Source organism: Meleagris gallopavo, chromosome 2 (genome assembly GCF_000146605.3).
Source record: "Meleagris gallopavo isolate NT-WF06-2002-E0010 breed Aviagen turkey brand Nicholas breeding stock chromosome 2, Turkey_5.1, whole genome shotgun sequence".
NCBI classification, from domain to species: domain Eukaryota; kingdom Metazoa; phylum Chordata; class Aves; order Galliformes; family Phasianidae; genus Meleagris; species Meleagris gallopavo.
The window spans coordinates 50,920,172-50,941,633 of record NC_015012.2 but is presented as its reverse complement, the minus strand read 5'-3'; the positions used below and the strand labels follow the sequence as shown (position 1 = coordinate 50,941,633).

General features: G+C 40.9%; 1 protein-coding gene across 1 annotated transcript in view; it reads right to left on the bottom strand.

The window, feature by feature from the left end:
- Positions 1 to 9,632: 9,632 nt before the first annotated feature.
- Positions 9,633 to 21,462, bottom strand: part of TXLNB (taxilin beta) — a 34,754-nt gene continuing 22,924 nt past the window's right edge. The window contains exons 7-10 of the mRNA XM_003204163.4: positions 17,718 to 17,792; positions 13,480 to 13,572; positions 13,163 to 13,258; positions 9,633 to 12,011 (exon numbers count right to left, since the gene is read on the bottom strand). Of these exons, the coding sequence (XP_003204211.1) occupies positions 11,241 to 12,011; positions 13,163 to 13,258; positions 13,480 to 13,572; positions 17,718 to 17,792 (1,035 nt within the window). The 3' untranslated portion in view covers positions 9,633 to 11,240. The remainder of the gene's footprint in view (positions 12,012 to 13,162; positions 13,259 to 13,479; positions 13,573 to 17,717; positions 17,793 to 21,462) is intronic.

Sequence of the window (21,462 nt, the reverse complement as noted above, 5' to 3'; positions counted from 1 at the left end):
GATCAAGGAGCTGAATCAGAATCAAAGATCAGCATTTTAATAACAAGAGAATTTTTTTTTTCTTTCAAGCTTTGTTTAAATGATTGCTATGGTTACAAGCCTTGTAACTAGGATACTCACACAAATAGTAATTGAGTTTAGCTTGCCTTTAATCTCAGATTTCTGCCAAAGAATATATTGAACTGTGTGGGAGTCTCCTCAGCATCAGGCAGCCTTTCTGCTCAGTGCAGTCAGCATGGTGTTGGCTGGCAGCAGAGTCGGAGTAGGCTGAAGACCTTGGTGTACCTTCATGAAGGACGTGAGAAGCTAATGGCCAGTAGCAATGTATTGCCTCAGCTGTCGTTTGATGCTCAAGTCAGCATGGCAGCCAGATTTGTTGGAAGTGCGAATCAAGCTCTGTTCCTAACGTTTTGGTAATCAGTTCTCACTTAAAAATGGGTACTGTTTGTACCTTGTTGGATTCAACTTCCCATTAGTAGCGTCTGCACCTCTGGGTGCATCTGGAAGGTTATCTGTTCCCCTGCTGCACCTCTTCCCTCCCACTGGGGATGGCTCATGCCCAGCTCTGCAGAGCTGCAGTGATGTTCACAGGTGGGGCAGAAGGATGTGGTCCTCCAGACAGTCTGCACTGGTCCAGCATCTGTGCTTGCAGCTCCTGGGTGCAGTGCGGAGGCATGGAAGCTGGCACTGGTGAGCATTAGCATGGGTGTGACTGAGCTCGATTATGTTGCCTCTGTGTTTTCTCTCCCTCACCAGTGACTTCCTTCTGAGGACTATTTATCTAAAAGTTTGTGTGGAAAATGAAGAAAAGAACTCACTGGCCCATGCTGCCACATGCCTGTTGCCCAGGGGTACACAAAGCGTTTCCTGAACAACAACGCTTTCTCATGAGTTTTCTTACTTTCTTAGTCGTGCACTTGGACAGATGTAATTTTCACAAATTGCCCATTTTTGGCTGAAGAAAATGGAAAAGGTGTAGCTTGCAGCAGTGCCAGGAAGCCAAGCCAGGATTTTGGCAGGGGAGCTGCCCTCCATCTTCTGAATTCTGTGGAAGTGATTGTGTGACTGCTAATGTCAGAGGAGAGTTTCTACCAGTGCTGGACGTTCTAGCTGCTGGGCATCAATAATTCAGAGTGTAGGTATTGCGGAGAATGAGCACTGTATAAATTAGTCATGTGTTTGGGAGATTTCTTATTAACAAAGAATTCTTAATAAGAACTATAATGTTATTAATGAGGAGCTACACTCATAAATCCTTTTCGTGGGAATGAGATAATCAAAAGTCTCATTCATAAAGCCAGGTGAAGACATTTGGCTGAATGAAAGAGGTGATGGGAGAATTAACATTCCAGTTGCCCTTCTGGGCAGTGTACAGCAGAGCATAGTGAGAGGAATGGGTGTCCTAATGCAACAGATTGGGGAAAAATGATGGAATTAGGATCTTGTGGAAGACTGGAGATGTTCAAACAAGCTGTTTGATGTTAGTTTAGTTTTCATGCAATATAAAATTTGGCTTAGGAGAAATTCTTTTCAAGTACAAAGAGCTTATTTTGATCTTTCCTTCCTGTCATTATCATTAGAGCCAGTATGGGTTAATATCACAGTACTTGACACAGCCCATTGCAAGAGTGCCTCAAGAAGGGAAGAGAGCCTCTGGGTTTCACTCCCATATTGCACAGGAAGATGACTGCTTTCTATCTCTCTCCTCTCTTTTGTCAAAGCCTTGCTGGAAGTTTGTTATTTGTGTGGATTTTGGCACGCTCTGAGCCTGACTTTTTCCAATGAAAATGTACTGGCAAGTGAGGAGTGCTGGATAGCCCAGCCCCGCTGTGCTCCCAGGTTGATGGCATGACTGCTGTGCCGCTCTCCACACAGCCGCCAAGTCTGCAAACACACCTCCCCATGGAGCAGCTGGACTCCTGCTGGATCCTTTCCCTTCTGCACTCAGCAGCTTATTAGTGGAAACACTGCTTTGGGAACCAAGCCAGAGAAAGTGGGCCAAACTCTGAAATGGGTGTGCAACTGCAAACTCTTATTTTCTTCACATTTATCTCATGATAAACCTGTGTGCATGAAGTCACTTCATTTAGCTGCATCATGAACAAGACCCAGAAGCCTCTGTGTTGTGCTTTTGAAAACTTGTGGTGTGGCAGCAAGGAAAGGAAGCCTGACTTTCCTCCATAGCACCATGACTCCCTCTGTCTGATGTGGTACACACTGCACTGGCAAAGGGGAAAGTGCTTTGGGCAGGTTTTGACTCCTGAAATCAGTAGTGCAAGGGCATAAAGTGTATGAACTTACCCAGTGTCTTACCTGGCTTTTGGAACCGAGTTACAGACATCTCACCAAATCTTCAAGCTAAGTATTAGTTAATCATTTGTTATTCTTCAGCTGTGACTGATGCTTTTTAGCTAAGTTATTTCAGCAGAAGCTTTCAAAACAGAAATGTGTACCTGGTGAACTTCAGAAAGGCCACTACATGTTTACTGTTCAAACTTTGCTGGTTGTAATAGCCCTGGCAAATGCCCAGTAAAGAGTACTCCCAAAAATGGCTTATTTGTGCTAGATGGGTGTGACAAGGCAGTCTTTACAGGACCAACTTGAGTTTCTTAACCTTTAAGGATTCTAAAAAACTTGCTTTGTTTTCTCTTGGTGAAGGCATCATACATGGGTGAGCTCTATCTGAGTTCTGGGTGATGCTGCAGTTTTTTAGTATTAATACTTGTAATATTTTGCATGGCAAGTAGGAACATGTAGGACTTTCATACACCTTTGTCAGTATTGTTAACAATTAGTTCTCTGCTTAGAACTTGGAAAGATTCGTTGAAAACTCAGGAGAACTTCATTGAGTGCTTCTTTCAGAAGAGAACTGGCACCTTATGTCAGCATTATAGGAGTGCTTACTGTTTGAATATTAGGACTGCCAGCTCTTGGAAGTCTTCAGGCTTTAATCTGGAAAAGTCAGGAAAAGTTCTGCTGTCTCTTGTTTATACCAAATTAGTGAACACTTTTTTTTTTTTTCCTGCAAATTCTGCTTTGCTAATAAAGGAACATGGTTTGTTCCTCTTCCCAGATCATATAATGTGTAAATAAGCAAAAATGACCGCAGTAATGACAAGATCCCAGAGAGCAACATGAGTGTGTGATCAGCCCATGGACACACTGTATGCTCTCCCCAAAAGGGATCTTCCCCAAACCTTTCTTCTATAAACAGCCATATCTGTGATTGCAGTGGTAACCATGAATGCATGCAGAATATGTTCGTTTGTTTTTTCTTTTTCCCAGCACTGCAGTGCTGAACAACTAATGTTCATTGTGTGCCCCAAGTCTCCATGGCCAGGCTCACTCCTGTGTGCTCTGGGCACTGGCAGGATCTACTGGGTGGGCAATTTTAGTTCTGTGAAGCAGAACAGGCTGTCCAAGGAGGTGGTGGAGTCACTGACCTTGCAAGGTTTTCAAGAAAAGGGTAGATAGTAGTATGATAGTTAGTGGGTGTGGTGGAGATAAGTTGATAGCTGGACCACATGACCTTAGTGATCTTTTCCAACCATAATTATTCTATGATTCTCAGTAGGAACTTGAACAGAACTCAAATGGTGCTGTGTCACTTGTCCTAGTGGAGTTGCAGGAGCTGAAGATTTTGCATTCCCAATGTATCTGGACAAACCCATCCATTTTCCAAAGGTTGCTCCCCATCCTTCTCAAGCAAAGCCAGATGAAAATGATCTGCTTTGCTTGATCATTATACTACTAAATCTAAAGTCACCTGATGCATTTTTATCACGTTGAAGATAGATAATGGCAGACAAGCTGTAGGTGTGGAGGACCTGGATGGGTTAACAGAAGCCACTGTTTTGTGTACACACAAAGTAAATGAGTTCCTTTGTAAGAGGAAAAGCTCAATCTCCTCTTTGCGGGAGGTATCTGAACATGCTGTGCCAGTGTGTACCACGCTTGTGAGTTGGGATTATTTTGATTTATAATTTAAAGTGATGTGAATATATTAAGTAATACTGAAAGTGATAGGTGAAGAAAAGTGAGTTGACTTAGGCATGTGCAAAATGCTGCTGCTAAGACATCTCTTGTGCTGGCAGGTACCTCTCTTCCCAACCCAACATCATGCTGCTATCCCTGTTGTCAGGACATTTCCATCCAGGCTCTTTGGAATAGCACCAGTTGAGCATGGTTTGGTGCAATGGTCTGGTGGTCTAGCAGTAGTTTGGCAACAAAAGTTTAAAGCCAAAATGGTCTCCATTTGAGGTAATTCAGGCATAATCCTGGTTTCAGAGGATTACCAACCCACTACCCACAGTAAAAGACTTTTGCTAATAAAGATTTCATGAATCACATTGGTTTTGTTTTTTTCTTCCTTTGTGTGTATGTGTTTGGGTGTCCTTTTCTTTGAAACAAGTGCTTCTTTTTCATTTCATTCAGCCTCTAAAGCAAGAGGAAGGTGAGTCTTTTGTATTCTGTAGCCTACAGATATTGATTAAATAACATTTGTAGTATGATAAAGAAAAAAAGAAACTCAGTACATTCAGCTGGGATAATCTGCCAGCTAGGATGTACCAGAATGATTAGGTATACAGAGGAGATCCATGAAGCAATCACCATGCTGCTGGCCTGTGATCTGTTCTCAAATATGAGAACTAAAGGTTTCTGTATCAAAGCTTTTATTTCCTTTACCAGATTTAATGCACAGTGTAATCGAAACTGTGGAGTTGGTTGTTATCATAGTGAAATGCTTATTGTATCTTCCTTCTGTACAAAGTGAGATCAGTACTTGAAATACAAATTTCCCTCTTCAAGTTCAGTTTTCAGTTCCCAAGTAGAGGAGATCTCTGCAAAATAATCAGTGGAAATGCTGGCGTTGACCCTGAGAACAGCATTATGCTCTGTAGTTAACAGCCAAAGAATGCACATCTGTGTGCATTTGCCTCCTTTGCTTTACAAGCAAATAATTTATGAAGTTCAATTAGCTCTTATTGTGACTGGAATTAAGGTCGTAGTTTCATGAGATTATTTATTTATTTATTTATTTATTTATTTAAAGGATCATTGCAATGGTCTGAGTTAAAAAAAAAAAATAGTTGTTCTTTATATGGAGAATGATTTTTCTTTTTCCAGATTATTTGAGTGACCTAGTTATAGCACAGCATCACGCTGTGGAGGGCAGGGAGTGCAGTGCAGTGACAGGAGTGATGCCTTGAATGGGGCAGGAAGCTATAAGTCATGCTGCTGCTAATGCTAACATTGCATTTTAAGCTCTGTGGAAGGGGATGGCAACCCCAGAGAAGAGATAGCAGCAAGTGTGATTAGCACAACTTGACTCTCCCACTGGGACTTAAGTTTTTTTCTCTGTACAATTGCTGTAATGTTGTAGGTATTCAACTTGCAGCTTTCTCAGAAACTGAACTACCTGGCAGTTAGTAGGATGAAACTTTCTGGTGTTTGCTGTAGGACACAGGGACCACACTGACAGAGAAAAGAGAAATTCCAGAAAACTGATGAATCTCAACAAGAGCTGATTTTTAAAAAAGCTATTGTACAACCTTTTCCTATGGGCTGTGAAGGCAGTCATTGCTGCAGCTTTCATTTGAGGTAACTCTTTTTGGTCTAGAAAAGTGCTGGCTTCACAAACTGGAAGTGATTTGCGGGTGAGTGATTCATGAACAGCTACTGGTGTGCAGGGGCACATGGATGCTCGAAAGCTTTTGGCTCCTCTCAGTTTGCTAACTTTGTGAAGTGCTAGCACTCTAGCCCTATTGTAAGCCAGTATGGCAACTGCGCTGGAAAAAAAATGTGGTTGCTTTTGTTTCAGTAATGTGGAGCTGTAGCACAGTGCTGGGACAGGACTTCCCTTTTCATGGTGATGTGAGCTGTGACAACTGCAAGCTCCAACCATCTTGTCAGATATGACCTAGATTTGGTGTGAAATGAAACCTAAAACTCATCATATTTTGTTCTATTTTTAACAAGGCATCTCCAGCAAGCTGCAGTGAACTGAATGGCTTTAGTGTAGTCATCAGATGGGAGAAGTGTGAGAAAGAGCAAAGAGCTGTAGGAAGTGGGCAAAGTGGTTCAAGAAATTGTGACGTGTCCTTGATCATCTTTGAGGAGAGGATGTTAGTGGGAACGTGGCAGCGCTTGGTGTGTGGATAAACTGCAAGGCTGAGGCTGTGGCCATTTGTGGTCAATAAAAATTGCTTCTTGGCACACTTCCTAGAAGTGGGTTTATTAAGTGTAATGTGTTGGCCAAAGTCTAATTGAGTGAATCCGTTCTGCCTCTCTTAGGACTCCTGAAGTATCGGCTGGGTATAATGTTTGTTGCACAGGAAGAGAGAACTTGCTAATGGCACAGTAATTCAGCCCCTTGGAGTGGATTCTCATTTGATGTTAATATGTGTAGCTCAACTGGCTCCAGATGACCTCCTCTGATTTACACCCACAGAGAGTTTGACCTTTATTTTCTGCTGATGGCAGTGCCAGAATTATCAGGGCAAAATACAGAAAATAGGCAATAAACTGGTCATTGAAAAGGTTTCTTTTTATTACCAGACATGTAGAGGTTGGGTTCTGCTCTAAAGATTTGTATCTGGTGAAAGCCTCTGCTCATCTCAGTATTTTTCTGCTATGCATTGCTGCTGCCTTACAGCAGAGCAGGTGGCCCACCAGTCTGGAGTGAAGTCATTCCTCAATACTTACAGCTTGAAAAGCATTTTAGGATCCTCTGAGGTAAAAAGAATTGTATGCTATGTGTTTTGCTAATCAATGCATATAAGCTGCCCTTCTTTCAAGCTGGATTGCAAGTGCTTCACCTGCACCTCAAAGGTGAATCCTAGTAACTTTGTCAGAGACAGACACACAATTAAGCCTCTCCCTCCTCGTCTCTTTTTTTCCCTTTTGCTGGGTGCTGAAGTGCAAGACTTGCTGCCATGTTTCACAGTGCCTCTGAAACAAGCTGACCTATGCCACGCTTGGTCATCTGCAGCCTACTAGCAATGACAGTTTGACACATCGTATTGGGTCAAGTGCTATGAGTGGCTGGGGCTGCTGGGCAGCCACAGCTGTCATCCAAGTGAAGCTGTGAGCCAGTGGGGTCACAACTGATGTCTCCTGCTTCATCTTTGAAAGGGATGTGGAAAGCCTTTTCTCAGTAGGAAAGACAGCACTGTAAAGTGGTGTTAGTGCCAGCAGTTGATGGGAGTTCACAAACACTGCAAATGCCACTTCTCACGCCCTTTCCTGCCCTCCTTCATGCTTTGTCTGCTCTTTGTGATTGCCCTTTGGCTAAGCACAGCTGAAGGTTGAAGGTTATTGGGAATGGCAATGCAGGGATATCTTGTGGGCCCAGGAGAGAAGCAAGTCCTACTGTAATTCCCCAATAAAGAAGTCTCAGTTCCATACTGATAAGTACAACTCTGCTCATAGCAAAGAGAGCTGGTGAGAGTGTCATCCATGGTTGGTTACAGTCTGATTGATAAAGAGAACTTAAAGCTGACTTTAACAGTAAAGCTTATAAAAATGCTTCACCATATTATATGAGTCCTTATTTTGTGCTGTTCTGTTGCTGAAGTTCTGTCATCTGGATTATGTATTTGTGTGCCTGTTTCTAACTCTTTTCAGTTTTTGTGGGAAAAGTTAAGCTGAAACAGATCAGCTTTTTCACTGACCACAGCTAAAATCTATTTTTTTCTGGGCTTTAACGTTTCCTACCAATCTCGCACCAACAAGATGTATCAAGATGGCAAGATGTGGTTTGCCTCAGAAATTAGGTGAGAGTGTCATGATAGTGTCATAGATGTGATTTTTGCTGTGATCCTGAAAATCCTCTCAGATGTGGATAAATTATGGGTTGCTGAAAAAGATTGTTTTACATGTTCAGCAGGGGAGTTGCTAAATATTTGAGTTGACTAAGATCAGACATGCAGAACAGGAAAACACGTACTTTGTTTCTTCGTTTGCAGTTTTTGCAAATCAAAGGCTGTTACTGGTTTAGCAGCAGTACAGCAATGATTTGGTTTTAATAAGGGTACACAAAGATACAGCTACCATTCCTCCCCCCAGATCTGTGCCTGACGGTATGGGAAAAAAGTATATGAAATATAAGCAAGGCTGAAGGAGCAACCACAGCAGACAGATTGATGAGACTGGCAATGTCAGGAAGAGAATGGTAGTAAGGATGAATTGTAGGGAAGTAGCATGCATCTCTGCTGCTTACTGCATTTCAGTGGCCACAGAAGGGTTCTGCGTTTCTGCCTCTTGAGTGGTAACTGAGGCAAGTGCCTCAGATTGTGCAGACTGTATTCCCAAAAGCTTTTCATGAGGATACTGCTATGTACAGAGGCAGTTTTGCATAGGGCATTACTGGAAAACAGCAAGAGGAGGCCAGCAGCTTATGGTGAAGATGAATGAGGGAAAACTAAATAACACGGGAATGGTAATGTCAGCTTAAATTGCCAGTCTGATATTGTGGATGGTGAATGGGTACACAACTAAATTTTCTCGATTTTCTGCCTCTGTTGAGGGTGCTGCCTCCTACAGGCCATGAGGTTACATGTAAGCCACCCCATGGTGTGACTGTAAATGCTCCATCCAGCCTGGGACCAGCCAGAATCTTCCCTATGCTTTTGTTCTTCCATCTCTTGCAAACACTCTTGCAAACTATGAGGCCAAGTCCCATACTAAAAGCTTTCAGCGTTGTACGTAAGCATTGAGAATGAGGAAGAAACTGCTGAGACGAAGTGCAAGTTGGTAGAGAGCATGGAAGAGCAGAAGGAACAGGCATGTGGGTAGACGTTCTTAGAGTAATGAGAATTGCAAGAATGTGAGTGCGGTTTTAGATGCAAAAATTAATGAAGGCCAAAATGAGGAAGGAGAAATAGAGTGGGAGTGATCTTTCCCTGGAGGTTGTGTAATTATTCATGAGGAACGAGGCTGTAGGAATCAATCATAACTATGTAGAAACTTTTTATCTGTAGGATCCTTGTCTCCCTGCTGAAGTTGGAAGGTATGAGGCAACTATTATGTAACTGAAGACGTGACCATAATGTTTATGCAAAATGGAACCAAGTTACAAGGACATGTCAATCATTATTATTATGTAATTGAATATTGAACTGTATGTGACAACTACAGCAATTAAAGGTATTCTAAAGGCCTACTTTAAAAAAATAAGAGTTGGTTACATGCAGGAAATTCCAAAACTGACAACAGAATCAAATGAGATCAAGAAAGAGAAGAAAAAGAAAAGGTATATAAATTACATTAATGTTAAAGCCACTCTTAAAAAAAACAAAAACAAAGCTTGTTAAGGAAACCAGATTTCTACAGACTCAAGGCAATAGAAACTAAAAGTAAATCAAGTGAATGCAGCTTGTTTTCTTAGGATAAAATTTTGTTATAAGCTAACATTTTCATGGGCACATAAATGTCTTTGTTTTCAGAGTGTCTTAGTTGACTTGCTTAGGACCTTGATTTTGAGTGTGTTGTGGGATTCCTCTTACCTAACTAATATAGAAACCTAATATTTGTCATTTTAAATTTAAGATGGTTATCTTGGGCTGATTCAGAATCAGTGAAGAGAAAGACATTTTCTTCAATCTGGGATGTCTGTTTTACCAGGGGATGACTTGTCCTCAAGAAACGCCTATTATCTCTATTACTTATAAAAGGAGTTTAAGACTTAAATGATCCACTTTCAGGTGATTAAAGGCATGAAATAAGTCCTGTCAGCTTAATATAAGGTATCTACCTTTGGAATCTGTAGCTCTAATAGCTACTTGTTGATCTATATTAGAACAACCAACGTTTGCAAATTGTGCTCTGTATATTTGAGTTCGCTCTCAATAGCTGAATGAGCAGCGCAGATGCAGATGCACTCAGCCAGATTCCTGACATGGTAGCAGGAAGCAAAGATTCAAACCTCCCTTTTGGAGGGTGACATGCAGGAAAGAATGTGTGACCACATTCTGCCAAAGGTGGCATCTTTTCTCTTAATTCAACTGTATTTCAATTTTGGCTTAAATGATCAGATTCTCCTTAGGGGCTGCTTGCGAGTTGTCTCTAGCCATGGGCTTGTTTGATTGTAATGTTTAGCATTCCAGCATCTGTATCTCTCATGTTACTGCCCTTTTCAGATTCTTAAGCTATTCAGATCACAATCCATAAGACCTAGACTGCATTCAGAGGAAGGAGATGAAAAACAGGAAATGTGCCAATAGGATTTTTGTTTCAGCATTCTTCCCTAGGGCCATCTTACTCTCCTTGTAAACAGAGGTTCATGTGGCTGTGCCTGGGAGGGATCGCACCATCCTGAAGCATCATCACAGAGATATCTCCTGGTGTAGTCTCTGCCTTTTGCTTAAGTGCTGGAATCTGCACCCAGCTTCTGAACTTCCAGGCTTCTGAGCTCATTTGCTGGCTGGCAGGCAGAAGTCTCTCTATTGAAATAATGATCCCAAATGGTATGACAAACAATCAGTCTTATTTTAGATGCAGAAGGAAGTTTGTGATCCCTTCTTTGGGAATTACCATCGGCTTAGGAGTTAATGTTCTTTTCATTCATTTTATGAGGAATCTAGAAAAGATCTCCCTTCTTCCATTGTTTTGTTGAAAACAAAACCTCTTGTCACGTACAAAGCAGAAAAGACGGATTCAGAGTAAGGCTAGAAATTGGTGGGTATTCAGTCCACACAGTGCTCAGTGGAAGTTTACTCTTAGAAACATCACCTTTTGTTATTACAGCTCACTTTGGATATGGCTGACCACATTGATGATTTCACTATTTTACTTTATAATCACAGATTCCTTTCTCCTCATTTATTGAGATCTCTGCATTTCCAAGTAGACCATCTTTTGTGCAATATATCAAACAGGTATAATTAATTATAAGACTTTAAGTATATGTATGAAAATAGCAATGACTTTTGAAACACGTAACTTCAGCATTTCAAAATTATTTTGTCGAAGGAGATGACTCATGACTGGGAAAAAAGATACTGTAATTTTGTTGAACTTTCCTATCATTAAGAAAATATTATGCTTTAATCAGATGAAGGACAGCAAAACATGCAGACTGAGTAAAACTGGATAGTGATATGAAAGAGAAGTGCATTATGTTTATCTACAGGTATGTATGATTGTGTTTTAGCACTCACTTTTTTTCTTTAAACAAACAAATTTGAGAAACAAAGTAGAACTGTGGTTTGTTTAATATGTGCCTGAACTCTTCTTTGTCTTCAATCTACTGCTTCCATATCTGTATCCCCTTTTTGGTCTGCAGGCTGATCTTGGACAAACAGCTCTGCTGTATCATCCACATGTTCTACAGCTTTTGGTGTGCTTTTGGTGGATGCTGGCATATTTCCAAGGGGAGCAGATGTGTTTTGCATGGGTGTTGGCACACCTTCAGAGATTGCTGGCATGATACTGGGAGATGTTGGCACACCTTCTGTAGGTATTGGCACACTTTCTGTAGGTGTTGGCACCATTTCTGGGGGCACGGGCATGCTTTCGGTGGGCTTTGGCATGCTCTCGATGGGTGTTGTTGTATTTTCAGAGGATGCTGGCATGTGTTCAGGGGGTCCTGATGTGCTCATGCTGAACTGCTCACAGTGGTTCCCAGCCTCTGACTGTGAGGTGAGATGACAGGGGAGTTCTGGCACAGAGATGGCTTTACACATTTGAACATCGCGCGTCTCTGGATTGCTGCTGTTGCTTGGAAGGGTCTCCTCTGCTGTGTGGGACACCCTGAAAGCTTCAGCTAGCTCCTGCAGCATGTTCTTGTCAGCAGCACATAGCTCAATGCTTGCCTGCTCACTGGAGGAAGGGTTTGTATTGGCGTCGTCATCTTCTTCTAAGATATCATTTCCATTCACCTCTTCAGGGAGCTGTGCTTGTTTTATTTTTCTGTACAGTTCATTCCTCTCTTCCTGCAGAGCTCGGCAAAGGTTCTCTAGCCTCTGGATTTTCAGCACAAAGCACTCATATTCCTTGGTCCTCATGGCTTTCTGTGGTCAGAGACATTAGACAAAGGCATGGACTGAATTTGTGTGCATGCAGTTCATTTGTGGAATTAGCAATTAGGAAACAATTGGAGATCTAGGCAGTCCTCACAGGACTCTGCAAGGTTCTGGCTTTCTCAAACTGGTCTGCAATTACCATGATCTTTGGTACTGAGGCTGCAAGAGGAAATTTGCCCTTGTTTCTGTATTGCATTAACATTGGCCATAAAGATTTCACCAAGAAATATTTGCAGGAACACCTGTCAACAATCTGTAGAGATAGAAGAACATACTGTATCTTTATACAGAAATGGATCCAAAATCCCACCTGAACCTCAGTTTCGGTGAGGCTGAGTGTGTGGGGTTTTTTTATTATTATTATTATTTTTTGTGTTGTTTTTTTTTAGGGGGGAGAGGGAATCTGTGTTACGTGTTTTGTTTTTTTTAAACTTTCCTTCTAGTATTCTGTGAGAGCTGCCTGACTTTGAACATTTTCTTGCTTCTACACACAGTGAGGAATCAAGAAATATCAAAGTCCATAGAAATGGACAGAACTACAAAACTAGCCAGAAAGACCCAGTCCAAGTTCACTGTAAGTCTGGGCTGAAACTTCAGGCAGGCTCTTATCTTATCTGAATGAGTTCCAACATGCTTACTAATTTCCTCTGCACTGCTTCTCTGATAGCGTGGTTAAAACTATAGTGAGACACAGTGCTTGTTTTTGGCTCTTAGAGTTTGCCTGCAGAAGAAGCTAACAAAAGGAGTGAATTTAAAATTCATTCGCTACAGCACATTTACTCTCTGAGTAAATGCTCTTAGGCAGAAAGAAAGCATCTTGAAGTGAACTAATGGCAATTTGCTTCTCTGTGAGAGCATTCGCTATCATACATTTTTAGAGCACTTAAAATTCACAGTTACATAGTTCAGTTTGCTGTGGACATAATGAATATTTCAACATAATCTAAAAGTCCCAATAGTTGTGATATTTGTGATGTTTGTCTTTTTTTTCTTTTAAAAGATCCAATAACCAAAGTAACTTGAAAAAAATGACCCTTAGGTTCAACATATATATATTTTTTACTTTTGACATATTCAGTTCATTGCATCCCACTTAAACTGTTATGTGGTGAAAGGGGTGCATCAAAAAGCCCACTCACCTCTTCAATCATGTCCAGTAATGCTCTGTTACAGTTCTCAAACCTGGATTTCCATGTAGCAGTATCCTTTTCCAACTTCTTCATTTTCTTTGTCATCTATAAAATCAAGAAGAAAAGCTGAATCACAACAGCAATCCCTCACTGCAGATGGAATTAGGACAGCCCTTTTACTCAGCCTTTTACTACTCTTTGTCTGTAGTCATAACTGTTCTCCAAAATATGCAGAAATGTCCTAATCCCAAATAAAATTAATGCAGTGTGACATATCAAAATGAAAGAGTGTCAAGAACAGAGTTCAGATATAAGCTGCTACTTACTTTCTCCATCTCTTGTTTGAAGGTAGCAAATACTTCATTGCTTTTTGTCAGTGTTTTCTGAAATTCTTCAAATCTTTCAGAGTAGAGAGTGATCTACATTAACAAGAAAAAGAAAAACAATGATTTCAGAGTTTCCAGAGCAGTGAACTGAATGATAATATCTTACTTTAGTAGAAGATAATACAATAGGTTGGGGTTTTTTTTGGACATGTGTTTGGATACTATGAAGCACCAACATAAGTGACCTAAAATTCTGTGTATATTTTTAAGATAGCAAACTATTATCATTTGTCTGTTGCAGAAAGATAAAATGAAGAATAGAAAGACCTGGGCTAGTGACTTTTAAAAAAATCTGGGAATTATGGATGCTGAGTTCATGAATGCTGCAGCTCTGTGCTGGTTGCCCAGAAATGAAAGAATTCTCTAGAAGTGGAAGATTAGTGGAAACATTTCCCTAAGTAACTCCATAGAGGCTTCAGGAGGACAGCATTAAAATCTGACTGGATTTCCAGCCCTCTGCTTTCTTCACAAGCTCTGTATACAATAGAGGCTGACTTCTTTAGGGTGACCTATGGAACAGAAAGTGGTAATGGGTTAAGTGAGCCATCTCTGTTAGTGCACTGAACTACTGGAGCGTGGCAGGGACTATCCTGAGTTGGTATGACCACTGATGCAGGGTAGGACTGGGCAATGGGGTCAGCTTCTAGGTAAGACTCAGAACTGTGTCTGAGCTAGCACTAAGCCTTGATTCATCCAGCTGTTTACCTGGCTTATCAGATACCCAGCAAGCCAGGATAAGAGCTAGGTGTTTCCCTGATTACCCTGCTTCTGAAGTCTGAGAGACCTGGGGAAGAGGCATTGTGAAAACTCTGGAGGTGTTCAAGAGACATGTGGATGTGGCACTGAGAGACATGGCTTAGTGGGCATGGTGGTGATGAGTTGACAGTCGGTCTAGATGATTTTAGAGGTCTTTTCCAATCTTACTAATTCTATGACTCTACGATCATCACATCATACTGTAACCACTTCCCCTCTCCTATCATTGCAATCCCAGCCCTGTGGCTCGGGTCCATAGCATCAGGCAACACTCCATGCTTCACTTTATGCCACCACTGAATAGGAGCATCTCTACTCTTCCCCTGTGTTATTTGACATGGGGGCAGCCCTGCTGTTGAGCAGAGCCCAGACTCTGCATGAGGCCAACCTGCATGCATCCCCATGCTGTAGCTTAAGAGAGTTGAGTGGGCACTTTGTCAGCTCTGTTTTGCAGCCTGTGTGTTCTATAGCTGGAGACAAGGCCAGCAAAGACAAAGAAAATAATCTCCTGGCATCCTCTTCTGCCAGCTTCACTTCATTTCGTGAGGAACAGGAAAAAGATCTTTTGCAGTGTGCCAGCATTTAAGACTAGGGAGGGTCTGTATTTTGCTATCAGTTTACTTCTGGTAGTCACATGAATATTCATCTGTGGCTGCACTTTGTTGGTAAGCCATTTTTCCTTGTTTTTCCATACAAAATATGTGAATGTTTTTAAAAAATCTGTTCTAAAGATCTAAGGTTTGGTTTTTATATCAAATTCCCTCAGTTTCTCCTTTTCCTTTTATTTATTTATTTATTTATTTATTTATTTCCTCCCCATCCCAGGTGGGGAAAGTGCTTCCAAAGCTCCAAAACCATGAAGGATGCTCTCTCTATAAAGTACAGATATCAGCTGTTCTGAAATAATCTCAGATGTTTTCTGGTCCCTGGGCACCCCAACAACACTGACGTGGGTTGACAGTTCATCAGCCCAGCCTGATAGCTCGTTAGAGCAATTGGCAGGCTGTATGGTGGGTGCAGAAGAGTTAGAAGCTCCGAACAGCTGACGAGACCAGCTGCCCTCTCCCACACCTGTGTGGAGCTGAAAAAATGATTAACCAGGAGCTTTTATTTCTCATGGTGCCTGCCAGTGCACATCTCCCCTGACACTGCACTGAGGAAAAGAGGATGTAAAAATGTCACTAATAATGGGGTAGGTTTAATCCTGATTTTCAAATTGGATATAGTTATATTATGATTTATTTTTATTCTGATTAGCTGTTATGGTGCCTCTGGGAATATGTCATTGCCATAATTGCAGTGTAGTATGGATTTGCCCAAGCTAAGTTTAAATGAAGCAGTTAGGGCCTTGGTGGCTGTGAACACACCACTGGTTGCAGCCCTTCCCTGCCAAGCTGGTAAATGCATGGCAGGTTAATCCCTGCAGAGCTCTGGGCTGCTGATATTGGAGCTCGTTGACAAACAGCATACGCCTCTGTATTTATGTTAGGCAGCAGCCAGGGCTGTGACTCATACACAAACAGAAACTTGGAAAGCTTTACTTTAGCAGCCAAAGTGCCACCATATAGATGGGACCCTGATGCCATGTGGGCTTTTTCAGTCAACTTGATGGCTCTATAGAGCCATCTGCTGCGAGCTGAGGGGGCTGGCATGAGAGCCTGGGCAGGGACCTTGTCTTACAATCATAGAATATTGGAAGGGTCCCATAAGGATCACGGAGCCCAACCCCTGGCTGCATACAGCACCACCCAAAATCCAAACCCTATGTCTGAGAGTGCTGTCCAAATGTTCCTGGAACTCCAGCAACTTGGGTCTGTGTCCACATGTCAACTGCCTTCTGGTTAAGAACTATATTATGGTTCCTCCTTGTTTCACTGACCAGTATGTTCTCATAATATCCATGCAGTTGTCCTTCTGCAATTATTTATTGGTTATTTCATGCATCAGGGAATTTTTTATGCTCTTTCTGTTTTGTGCTTGCACGGTGGCATCTGGTCCATGAGGGAGATCCATCAATGCTACCATGCTGGAAACAGTACTAATTATTATTATTATTCTCAGCAATTGCAAGTGGAGGCTGCTGTGTAGGTACTTGAGAAGAACACCTAACTGCATGTTTCACTTCAGCACATGAACCCCTTAATTTTAATCTAAGCAAGTCTGCAGGGGCACCTGTATTATCAGTGCCTTTGCAAGCTTGTTTGACTGGATTTTCTCTAAAAGCATTTTTTTCCATTTCAAATGTGTGCTTAATATATTCTGGTTCTTATCAGTACCTTCACTTTCATTACACTGGCTATAGAGGTCCGCCTGCATACAAAACTCTTCCTAGCTGAACATAAAAGTGTAACTAAAACCACTCAGAAAATTGACCTGCATTTGGGATTAACTCAGCTGGAGGCCTTTGAGGTTTGATCACAGAACCTGTGAAACAAGAATCCAGAGCAGTTCATGTGACGTTCTTTAGTGTGCTACTTGCTTATCTCAGTCTTTGAAAAAACATGTGAAGGACAGCAGCTCTCTTACCATGTTATTTTAACTCCAGCCCTTCTTGACTGCTCAACAGATAGGAGTTGGATCGTCTGCAAGAGCAGAACTGGAACAACTTAGTAGTATGCCAAGCCATAAGCAAGGGCACTTAATATCGCTGCTGATGGGTGAGGAGCTGAATGGCTGCAGGACTAAATACCATAAAATTCTGTGGGGAGGGACCATTCTCACAGACAAGTAGAAGAAGATAAATTTACTAGTTTTACTAATGACTAGTTTTTAAGTGTAGAAAAATCTACTGATGCTGTCTCTTTTTGATGTGAAAGTCTGTCATATCATTTAGATTTCTCACTTGCATTTAAGGTCGATTATTGCATTGTTTTAAAGCGTAGGAGGTAACTTTTTTATCCATTGCCTGTTTCTTGCTTTTACTGTCTTTTGCTACAGTATGACTTTTAATATAATTGGGGAAATCATTTTATTTTATAGAATATTTCAGAATCTAACTTTAATACCTAGAGGTCCCTTGTGTAAGCCTTCAGTTGGCAAAAATCAAGATAAAGTTGATAAAAGCTCTGTTGTTACACCCCAGACTAGAAAACTGCATAGCACATCAGTTCCAGTTTGGTGCATGTGTTTCATCTGTACCTCAGCACTTTGCTGGATTAGAGGCATGCATGCAGGATATTTCTGCTAATTAATCAAGCCAAGACACTCATACTGTTTTGTGGTTTAGCACTGTAGACACTCATAAATATCACAGTGTGATGTGCAGTATGGGAACTGTGTTGGCTTCACAGTAGTTTGTGTGATGAAGAGCGAAGCTAGGAAGGATTCACAAAAAGTAGTTTGAATACTTTACCTGAAATATGTGTAATGGGCTAAAAGTGGGCAAGCAAAGACACACCATGCAATCACCTCTCCTACGTCACCTGTGCCTGCAGGACTGTCTCCTGTTCCTTTAACATTTTGGCCTGTAGCTTCCATTCTGCAGCTTGATTCAGGAGCTGTGTTTTGAGCAACAGAGAGAAAATTGTTAGATCCTGTTTTATCAGCTGGAAACCCTCAACCTCCAGCTTCATATGCTTTTGTTGCTGCTGACTTAGTAAGCAGTGATTTAACTCTCATATAAATGTAGCTGGAGAAGTTAGGCAAGATAGAATATTTATTGCTATCCTAAGGAGAAGGATACTTGAATATTAGTTCAAAATCTGTTTAGAATGAAACGTGCAGTATAGTATGCTCTAAGAAGTGTGATATTTAACCATATCTTTATGTAACCTGTGGAGAACGGTTACAGCACCTTCTGGTACTGTCATTTCAATGCAGCTCAGATTAAATTCCTGATTTCCTGTGAACTGTATGTTTTCTTTTGCATTAATGATCAGTACTTAGCCACAGATGTGTTCACAGTCAGACTTGTGTTAAAAAAAAAAAAAAAAGTCTGCAAGCTTCCAGGAAGGGAATGCATAATAAGTGTCAGACAAAAACAGGCTCTGGTGTCTTGTTGTCTTAGAGCTCCTTTTGCACTGACTTGCCATCAGAAGAAACACCCAGCTCAGGGTGATAAATGCCTCACTCAGATCAAGAAGGCAGCCCAGGAACAGCTTGATTGCAGTTTCATCCCTGGCTGCTCCTGGGAAGATGTTATCCCTTTTTCAGGCTATTAGCAAAATGACATTTGGACATGTGGGCTGCACACTGGAGGATCAGCTGAGGGTAGGGAATTGTAGGAAAGAGATGCACAGACTGCTACAGAGTGCAGTTTGAAATCAGCACTTTCAAAGTGCTTAGTAATAGTCTAGCAATTGGTTTGATCTGAAAGCAGGAAATGAAATATTTATTGAAGCGTTAAAGAAATATCTGTTGTTTGCCAAACATGTATCAAGAGTTACTTTTACTGGTTAGGCCAAAGGTATTTCAGGAAAAAAATGCAAGTGGTAACTTGAAAAATGATGATAAAAGATATAAATAATTTAGTCTGCCACGGATTTTCTTCTGTTGGACTAAGTTGTACCATTTGAAATGGCAAAGCTGGACTCCGAAGTATTTTCAGAAAAGTACTGTATAAGTCAGTAGAACCCAGTTGTATTGGAAGTGAAAGGTGAGTAGAACTACATGTAGAAAAAGTATTTGATTATAGTAAAAACTTTGATTCTAAACATTTAGGTAGAAATAACACATTCAAACTACTTTAATGCCACCTGGCAAAAGGGAAGAGGATACACCTTACAAATGCTGATTGAACAATATAATGAATTCTCTCAATCTCCAGCTATTTGTCGCAAAGAAAGTGAATAAGATTTATTGTATATAAATATATATACGCATATATATATATATTTATATACAATAAATCTTATTCACTTTCTCACTTATGCGTATATATATTTATATATAAACTAGAAAAACAGTTCTTCCACCCATTTGACCCTTTGATGCAAAATCCACTGAATTATTCACATCTACAGTTTCCTGGATGCGAATGATTTGATTTCTACTTGGTGATTTATTTTATTTTGCGGATTTGAAGGGTGGCTGAATCAAATGATTTAATGAAAAGTTATTTGAAAACATCCAGAGCTACTCAACCCCAGGCCAGTCATTACTTCCAAGAACTGGGCTTTTATCTGTACTCCTTAAATCTTGTCTAGGGTTACCTTCTTTTCCAGGATGTCTGACGTAATGAAGAGGTCACACCTGCACTGTCATGTCTTCTGCTACAGTACGAAAGATGTAAGATAGGCAGAGAAGTGACGAAAAGTCACTTCTTTTGCCAGCTAATGAAATTGTTCTGTACTATTGATCCATATCACTTCTGTAGCCATTGAAAAATCTAAGAGTTAATAAACTATTCTGTAAGGGAAGCAAGCCTCAGAGAGGTTTGCCCAAATTAACTGGGGTCATCTGCAAACACCAGGCTGAGAGAAACTGCATCAGGAGAACCAGTACATTTATTAATTGGCTATGAAGTAGTAACAAGGAGCCTGTAGTATAATGAAACTAATAAATACTGAATGTGGTGTTTACAAAACAGCACTTCAGTGAAGTGTGGTGATGTTATACAATATAATTAGAGCTATGATAGCTGCTGGAGGCCCAGGCAGTCATATCATGCTCATGGCTAAAGGAACAAGAACAGTCATTCCCATTTAATGACATAGATCTAGGGAATGGCTTTGTAAAAATTAGGTTTCTCTCTTTTTGCTGCCTTACTTTGCATATTCCAATTATGTAGACATCTGATCATTACCTTTCAGTCACACACTTGAAAGTCACAGAGGCTTTAAACTGCAATTAACTACAGTTCAGAATTTGCTTTATGAGTGCTAAAACATATGGTATGTTGGGGGAGTCACAAATAGTGCTGAGCAGTTATGGGATGATAGTAAAACTGCATCCTTAGATCAGGCTGACCCTTTGGGGGTCATCATGCTGCTACGCAGTATGGATGATTGCTACTTGCACAGGGGACCACATTCTTGTTGTATGTGTAGAGTGAATTGTGCAAGCAATAAGACAATTTTGTAAGAGATTCTGCCTATTGAGCTGTAGTTTGCAGGCTCTTCAGGAGAGGACATCTCTTCCTAAATGAGGTAAAGAAATTTTGTATAGGAGCAAAGATTCTTGTATGGAAGAACTGTATAGGAAAACATCAAAGTGAGCCTCCAAGGAGTAATGAAATAGATAAAGAATATAGAAATTTTCATTTAAAGACATCTGAAAAGTCCTGCAGCAAAACTCATGCACAAGGATGTAAATTATTTGTATGCAGAGAATTCGTATGGACAGAATGCTGAAATGTGTAGGGCTCTGACTGTGTGCAATTGAGCTAATGAGAGGTAACCCTAAATGAAAGGACTCTGTCAAAAACATCTTGAGATATGTGTGTGTGTGTGTGTGTGTGTGTGTGTGTGTGTGTGTGTATACGTATATACACACACACACATACTCTCACACAATATCTGAGTGGGTGGGAATAAGAGCTTGACATTATGAGTGAGGTGGGAGACTAGTTTAGGCCAGCTCTGGGTGCGGGGCTGACTGTGATGAATTGGGATGTGCTGTTTATGCCTTGAATCATTGCATGGCTTTTGGCTAATCACTTATATTCTCCAGCTAAAGCTACCTTGCTCCAAAGTGATGTTACTAATATATCACCTGACTCCCTCTAAGTTAAGTCTTTCTGAGCATTCGCTTCAATAGTGTGAAAAAAATCTTTGAATACAGTGCGTCTCATTATACACCCACAGCTTAAAGGCTTTGTAGCTTGTTTTTGAATCTGCTATTTCATAGATACTAGTCATACGTTCAGCAAAGCCAGAAAGGAAATCTCCCACTCCTGTATGTATGTAGATGGAGATGACTTTCGTTTCTTTATAAGAAATGAGAAAACTGAACTATACATATCTGTGCTGAATAAATTGTAATGAGAAACTTTGGCTACAAACTGGGCCAGTCGCAGTAGCACACAACCCCAAGACTAAGACTCTCCGAGCAGAGGAAAAAGAGTCACTGATACATGGCTATATGTGAGTTTTCTACAGAGCTAGTGCCCTGCCTTTTATATTTTTTTGTTTTTTTCAGTGTTTGAAATCTTGCACTTGGTAAGAAGACCCACAGTGGCAGCAGTAAAATAAGCCCAAATTTTATTTTTGTTGTAAGGGATTGATGGGG